Raw genomic sequence first — 8,294 nt, 5'->3', positions numbered from 1 at the left:
CTATTTCTGTAGTACTTCCTGGGTTTGTTGGGTTTTTGTTGTTATTGTTGAAGGTCAGAACACTAATTTACACTGCAGGTGAGGATGCAATTTGAAAATGTCATGGAAGCCCAAACTAAGATCTTTTTAACTTCTTTAAAAAAAAAAAAAAAAGTTGTTCTTGGCACAAAACATCACTACTATATCTTGGTAACATGGTTTGCTTCTGGCTATATTCTTAGTTTGATCTAATTTTATTTAGTGATCACTTGTGAATTGTGTACCTTACCATTTCTCAGTCAGTTTTGGACATTTTCGCCATGGTTTTCAGTGTTCTCTTGCAGAAATGAAGGGGATTTTTAGATGTAATAATTTGAAACTAAATACCTTTTGACTATGTTTAGTTTCAGGATTATTCACAAGAGCATTTTGTTAATGTTGGTCTCTCTGGTCCATAGAAATTTCATTTGAAGTTTTACATCTCCATTGTCCGTGTGGACTACAAGTAATTGTATATGTTATTTCTCAGATCTGCTCAAGATGTTTAGTGTCTTCCCCTGTGGTGGCTAAGTGGACGTTCCAGACCAGTCATGACAAATTAAATGGTGATTAAACAAAGTCAGCAATTTCTCATTTGCTGTTGTTTGGAATGTTGAGCACAGTTGTCTGCTGGCTTCTTATAAAAATAACACAAGTCTGGAGTACAGTAAAATTACACGGATGGTTTCAAAAACACTATTAATTGCTTTGTAAATTGCATCTGTTCCTTGACAGTGCTTGATTGTAAAAGGGTAGGTATAGTTTGTAGACTATGAATAGAAGTGCTGCTTAGCACTTAAAGAGTCTTTGGAATAGCTGTGATAGTCGTGAACAGAAACTCTTTTAATTTCAGTGATACTTCATTTTGAGCTTAATGAATGCTTTATGGATCATGCTTCCAAATCATCTGTGTGACTATGCTTTATAATTGCTGGTGCATATAGTATAATACAGAGAATATGTAAGTACCACTGAACAAAGAGAGATTATGAAACAAAGAAACAAAACCCAAACAAATCCCCAAAAATCTCACCCCACCAAAACCAGACCAAACTCACAACTTTTATTATGAGCTGGATAATACCTTGTGTAAATTATTATTTAAGTGGCTTGGAAGTTACATATTTCTGATTGCTGGGGAGTAAGGAATGTAAAGTATGTGTTCAAATGGAATATGCCAATGATATTTTGCTGAGAGACTTATGTACTAATAGGCCTAAATTGTGTGTAAAGCAACATGTTAACTTGTAGCACTAAATGCCTTGTGGACTCTTCAGAAATCTGAGAGCCGAAGCTTGTATCTTTTCATATACAGGTGATAGAAACTTGTACATGACAGATTTATAAATCCCTAAGTACTATGAGGAACCACTTGTAGTGTCAAAGTGTCTGAGAGCGCCAATAATATACTGGTTACTTGTGCAGCAAGCATCACTTCAGAACAGCTTAGTGCTCTTGTGTGCTGCCACTTCAAGGCTGAAGCAGATTCACAATTCGACTAATTTCTGTGGTTGTTAATGTACTCATTCTAGCTTTTGTAATCAGGCTGGAAATAGAGTATAGACTTATTAAAAAATGTAACAATTAAATTTTTGTATTGGTGAATGTTAAAATGCTACATCTGGTATTAGCTTATATATGTGGAGGTAAATAGTGGTTTTTTTTCCTCTTTAATCAGATCACCCAGAAGACACAATGAGTGTTAAAGCTTTCAAGCTTGTTTCTGCTGTTGAGCGGGAGATGTTAATGGGAGACAAGAATTACATCAACATCGAATGCATTGAGTGTTGCGGAAAGAATCTCTATATTGGAACCAATGACTGCTTTATCTACCACTTTCTGTTGGATGAAAGGATATCAACAGCTGGAAAAATAACTTTTGCTGCCACCAAGCAACTGCATAAATACCTGGGCTTGAAGAAGCCTGTGAGTGAGTTGAAAGCAGCCTCTGCCCTCACCAGGCTTCTTGTGCTTTGCGACAACACAATAACACTAGTTAACATGATGAACTTGGAGCCTGTCCCCACTGGTGCGAGAATCAAAGGAGCTGTGACATTCGTATTAAATGAAAACCCTGTGAGTGGGGATCCTTTCTGTGTAGAAGTCTGCATTATCTCAGTCAAGCGGCGGACCATTCAAATGTTCATGGTGTTTGAAGACAGAGTCCAGATAGTGAAGGAAGTGTTTACTCCAGAGCAACCCTGTGCTGTGGCTGTAGATGGTTATTACTTATGTCTTGCACTTACTACACAGTATATAATTTTGAATTATAATACTGGCATCTCCCAGGATCTATTTCCTTATTGCAGTGATGAGAAACGGCCAATTGTGAAAAGGATAGGCAGACAAGAGTTTCTGTTGGCTGGCCCCGGAGGCCTAGGTGAGACTAAGAATTGTAATTTGTTTCAATTTTTTTAACTTCTCTCTCAATTTTTCTCAGTTTGGGAAGCAAAGCCTAACTAACTAAGTGTTGTGCACAATAATGATAATTTTCTTCACAGGGCTGTACTGGAAAGTTGAGATAAAAGTTAGATGGTAAATTTTTGGTGCTAAGTATTATTATAACTCTCCTGCTTTTTTTAATGCACAAAAATCTGATTATTTTTATTTTACTTGTGTCTGTAGAAAGCTTCATTTCTATATAGACAGCTAACAGTAGTAGTATCTTGCAGGCCAGAGTAAAAAAGTTTGTTGGTAACAAATTAAACTTCAGAGGCTGATAAGCCTCTCTGTGGTGACTAGCTGGATGGGCTTTGAGGAGCCTTGTGTTGCTATAAATTTGTTAAATTAGTGTAGACAAGTTATTTTCCCCAGTTACTATTTAGAGGAGTTTATGCAAAGTCCATTTTATAGATTGTAACAGATTCACAAATAGGTATGTTGTACTACAGTGCTATTAAGAAGTGTTAGTGGAAGTAAACTGTATCTTAACTCCTGTAGAAGTAAACTCTGTCCTAATTGTAGATGTTGTCAGATACTACCCAGTTTTTATGCTCCCATTTGATAAATTTTTAATAGTATTTTTCAGCTCTGTATTGCAGAAAATGATAGTTTCAGTATTGCAAAACCAAAGTGAAATCATGTGAAATAATGCTCTAATAGACAGATGATTGTAAGGACTACTGCTGCTGTAATCTGTCTAAATCAACAATATGCTGTGAGGTCAGTAATTCTGAGCTTTTTTTGGAAAAGCTGCAATATCGCAGAGCTGACTGACCATAAGCACAATGATTTCATGCTGTTTGCCATATGACTGTTCATTTAGAAGATGCAGTTTATGTATCTTCCCTGACACATTAGGAGTAGCATCACAACTATTTAGGCCCCTAATTCAGGGATCTGCATGGGTTTTGGCTTTTTAATATGAATTCCAAAGAAAGGCAAGAGTGCAATCAGTTGTTTATATTGAAGTTTTGTCTTGTGACCAGAATGTAGATGTACATCAACTCACTAGTTTTTCTTGAAAGAAGTAGAGGCTCATTAGAAGATCAGTTTATGCAAATTAAGAATGTTCCAAGATGAACTTGTTTTTTCAGATGTAGGGCTTTTCCAAGTCATCTTGGTTGCCCATTTCTTATTACAACTGTTAGTTGCTTTAAATATGGACATGTGTTTGTGGACATTAACTACATTTTAGTAGTGCTATGAAAGTTGAAATATGTGAATTGACTGTCTGAAAATATTCCCATTTGACATGTTTCTAAGGAAACCCCATTCTTACTTTGATCTTTGTTTATCTTTTTAGGAATGTCAAAGCAGTTTCTGTTCAACTGGTTCATTTCTTTTTTTTTTTTTTTTTTTAAGAAGAATAGATACACTTTTAAGAGCACAATGGTATTTAGTCAGAAAGCAGAATTTTATTTAGTCTGACTTCTGCTTTTAGCTGGTGTCATGGAAGAGAGCTAGACAATAAGACCTTTATTCGTAAAATCCAACATCCTTGTGTAAGTAGATTGTCCTGGGGTTAAAATATCATATATGCGATATCTTAAGCAAATGCACTTCTACAGCTCTAAACGTGCTATAAAATTCCCTATTTCCTGTAATACAGGCAAAGTCTACCTTGTACCCGTTCAGATACCTTACAAAGACTGCTTGCTATGGATTGTATAGTTTTTCCTTCCCTAATTCAGATTGTGGGTTGATTTTCTTTAATCATGTTCTCTATTCCCTCCTCACTGTTGTTTTGATTAATATTATCCGTCTTGCTGTTCTTCCTTGGTAAAATTCTTAGTGTCTTTAACACTTGTCTTGAAGTTGTGAAGATGGTTGAGCACCTTTATAATATATAAGCATTGTATATCTTGGTGTTTGAGGTAGGCCTCTGCTGTGAAGTGGATGGACTTGAAAAGGCTTGATGTACATCTTCAGTTCTAATTTTGGTTTCCTTTTGTACATCTTACTGGTTAAGACATGTTCGTTTTGCACTTGATAGAGCATCTATGCTAAATTCAGCCTCTGTTACTGAGGTGGATATATTCTGCATTAATATATTTGGCTTCATAGTGTTTGAAGTGACATTCATCTAGATTAATTTGCTTTTGAATTAAGAGTGGAATTCAGAATGGCAGAAAGCAACTGCTTAAAATTATAATCAAAAAGTAAAACATCTTTGAGTTTCTTGGCTATGTAACCTTTTCCCTTACCTGGACTCTTTGCATTTAAAACTGAAAATTAAACTCCTGAAAAAAACTGAAATTTAAACGCCTCCAAGTTCAAGAATGGTCCATCCCAATGAGAATGAAAATAAGCAAAGGTGGCAGGAGGCCTGCATTAATGAACAAGCAGCTCTTGACTAAACTCAAATACAAAAAGGAAGCAAACAAGGTGAAAACAAGGACAAGTGACCTGGGAGGAATATAGAGACACTGTCCAAGCATGTGGGAATAGGATTAGGGAGACCAAAGTCCATCTGGTATTGAATCTGGTGAGCACCATGAAGAGTAACAAAAAGAGCTTCTACAAGCATATCAGCAGCAAAGGAAGTCTAAGGAAAATAGATGCCCACTGCTGAATGGGTTGGGGGACCTGGTGCCAAAGGACATGAAAAAGGCTGAGGTGCTTAATGCCTTCTTTAACTTCATCATTACTGATACGACCTGCCTTCAGGTATCACCCCTACGACCAGTGGGAAAATCTAGAGCAACAAAAACCTGCCCTCAGTAGAGAAGGATCAGGTTATGGAACATTTAAAGAAACTATACCGACAAATCCATGGAGCCTGATGGGATGCACCCATGAATGCTTGAGTATGGTGGTTGATGTCATTGCGAGGCCACTCTTAACTGTCTTTGAAAGGTCACGATGTTTGGTGGATGTTACTCAGGACTGGAAGAAAACACGTCTTCACTCCTGTCTTAGGTGAGCAAGAGAGGATACAGGGAACTACAGGCAGGCCAGCCTTACCTCAGTCCCCAGAAAGGCGATGGAGAAAATCCTCCTGGAAGTTGTTTCCAAATATACAAAGGACAAGAATGTGATTTGGAGTCATCAACATTATTTACAAAAGGGAAATTGCCTGACCAGCCTGATAACCTTGTATGATTAGATGTCTAGCTTGGTAGGTGAGGGCAGAGCAGTGATGTGTACTTCAGCAAGGCTTTTGGTCCAATCTCCCGTAACATCCTTGTAGACAAACACATGAAGAATGCACTAGAGAAACAGTGAGGTGGATTAAAAGCCTGTCTCAGAGTTTTGTGATCAGCAGCATAGAGTCCAGATGGAGGCTAGTCACTAGTCATGTACCCCATGGGGCTGATAGTGAGGTCAGTACTACCATCTTGATTAACAGCATGGGTGGTGGGGCCAGAGTGCACCATCATCAAGTTTGCAGATGGTAGCAGGAGATGTGGCTGATACACCAGGGGGTTGTGTTGCCATTCAGAGGGACTTTGACAGGCTGGAGAAATGGGCTGACAGAAGCCTCATGAAGTTCAACAAAGGGAAATGTCAAGTCCTGCACCTAGGGAGGAACAACCCCATGCATCAGTACAGGCTGGGCCTCACTGGCTGAAAAGTACCTTTGCAGAGAGAGTCTGGTGGGCTCTGGTCGCCATGAGCCAGCAATGTGCGCTTGTGGCAAAGTCCAACAGCCTACTGGGCTGCATTTAGTGGTGAACTTGGTAGTGTTAGGTTAACAGTTGGAGTTGATCTTAAGGGTCTTCTCAAACTAAATGATTCTGCTAGGAAAAGTGCTGCCAGCAGGTTGAAAGAGGCAATTTTTCCCCTCAGTCCTAGTGAGACCATGTGTGGAGTGCTAGGTCCAGTTCTGGGCTCCCTGGAATGGCATGGACATAAGGGAGTAAATCCACTTGAAGGACCAGAAAGACAACAGAGTGATTGGAGTATTTCATATGTGGGCAGGCTGAGAAAGCTGGGACTGATCACTCTGAAGAAGAAAATACTTACAGAGATCTTATCAACATGGGGAGGGAGGTGGAGTAAAGAAGACAGAACCAGACTCTGCTCAGGGGTATTGTATCAGTGAAAGGATGAGAGGCAGTTGGTACAAACTGAAATACAGGAAATTCTATGTAAACATAAGAAAACAAATTCCACATTGTGATGATGGTCAAACCCTGAAACAGGTCTTGGGGAGGATGTGCAGTGTCTTTTCTTGGAGATACTTAAAACCTGACTGGGCAAGGCCTTGAGCAGCCTGTTCTAGTTGAGCCTGCTTTCAGCAGGGAAGTTTGACTAGACAGTCTCCAGAAGTCCCTTTCCTGCTTCAACTTTTCCATGACTTTAATGAGTAAGAAAATACAAATTTTAAATACCTAATTTTAGTTTATCACTTTTGCTTGTCCAGAATAAACTCTTCTCAGTGGTGCATGGTTTGAACAGTTGTATAGTGGTTGAGTAGACTACAAATGGAGAACTGAGCTTTACCACTTGTAACAAGCACACAGGTACTAAGCAGAATGATACACAGAAGGTTATGCAGTGCCTTTTCTCATAGCTGACAACCCTGCATGAAGCAGGGTAGTCAACAGTAACCATGTTCCCTTCTTGTTTTCACCTGCTCATAGTGTTCCTCATGCCATCAACTTTTATGATAACTGAAAGTTTTCATACTCCTTTTTTGAACAAGTAATAATAATAGAACTTTTATTTCAATTTTTACAGATATTTTCACTAAGAAAATGGGTTTTTTTGTTTAAAACAAACAAAAAAATCTACAGTCTATTGCACGAAGTCCTGAGTAACCTGATCTAAGTTGGTCCTGCTTTGGAGGGGGCTGGACTGGATGTCCTTCAGAAACCCTTTCTGACTCAGGATTCTGTAAATTTTTAGATCTTTTGGTGCTGAAAACAGTGTAGCAGTGTTTTGGATAACTCTTGTAACCTTTGGATAGCATATGCATTTTTAATACAGAATTGATTACTGGCTTCATCTCAGTTTTATCAAACACATTCCTGTACTATAAAAAGGCTGTGGTTTCTGATTGTAGTTGACATGTTTATTGTTATCCTTAGGTCAGAGCTTGATGAAGACAGAAAATGCATCATTCTACCACAGAAGCCCTAGCTATTGAGGGCAGAGGGATGTAGAGAGATGTTGACTTGGAAAAGTACAGTGCGTTTCTCTCCATACCCTTTCAGTTCCATAGATTTTTTGAAATTACCTAAAAAAGAGCTTTTTTATTAAAAAAAAAAAGTTTTTAAACTCATGTTTTTACAATATCGTTTGAGAATGTCAGAGAAGCATAAAATTTTAAGAATTAATATTTCAAGTATAATTTGCCCTGAGTTTACTACTTGTTAGTATGTATTTAACTAAAGTTTTATCCCACTTTTTGAAATGGGGATTATAGCAGAGAGTAACAACTGGAAGACATTAAAAATGGGTAGTACAGTCTGCATGGCATAAAATTCCACTTCTGATCTGTAAGAATATCAAGATCTATAGAGGAAATTGGGAATTAATGTATTATGGCAAAAAAAAATATTTTCTGTAAGGCAGTCTGATTGAAAAGCTGATCATTATAGTGAAGAAGAAAATAGCATTACTTGCTAATAGTCAGATGTAACATTTTGATTTTGTGTTGCACCCTTAGTCAAGGGAGAGGGATGGTCATTTCAAAGCAGCTGTGAAGGATCCAGAAGCTTAGTCTCTAACCTTCTGTTTTCTCCATCTTCCCCCTCGCCCCAGCACCCCAAGATGTTCCTCCTACCCAGCTACCCTTACCTCATTACCCTCTGTTTAGAAGAGATTTTGTAAATTGAATAACATAATCTTTTAATCTCCTCTGTCCTTTAAAGCTCAGTCTTACTCTA

General features: G+C 38.1%; 1 protein-coding gene across 1 annotated transcript in view; it reads left to right on the top strand.

Annotated features, from left to right (window-relative positions):
• Positions 1-1,713: 1,713 nt before the first annotated feature.
• TGFBRAP1 (transforming growth factor, beta receptor associated protein 1) overlaps positions 1,714-8,294 on the top strand; it is a 31,482-nt gene continuing 24,901 nt past the window's right edge. Inside the window, exon 1 of the mRNA XM_010293994.1 lies at positions 1,714-2,398. Coding sequence (XP_010292296.1) covers positions 1,714-2,398 — 685 coding nt within the window. The remainder of the gene's footprint in view (positions 2,399-8,294) is intronic.

The sequence above is a fragment of the Phaethon lepturus genome, unplaced genomic scaffold, assembly GCF_000687285.1.
Source record: "Phaethon lepturus isolate BGI_N335 unplaced genomic scaffold, ASM68728v1 scaffold16089, whole genome shotgun sequence".
NCBI lineage: Eukaryota > Metazoa > Chordata > Aves > Phaethontiformes > Phaethontidae > Phaethon > Phaethon lepturus.
The sequence above is the reverse complement of the archived record's forward strand: the minus strand, read 5'-3'. Positions and strand labels throughout refer to the sequence as shown.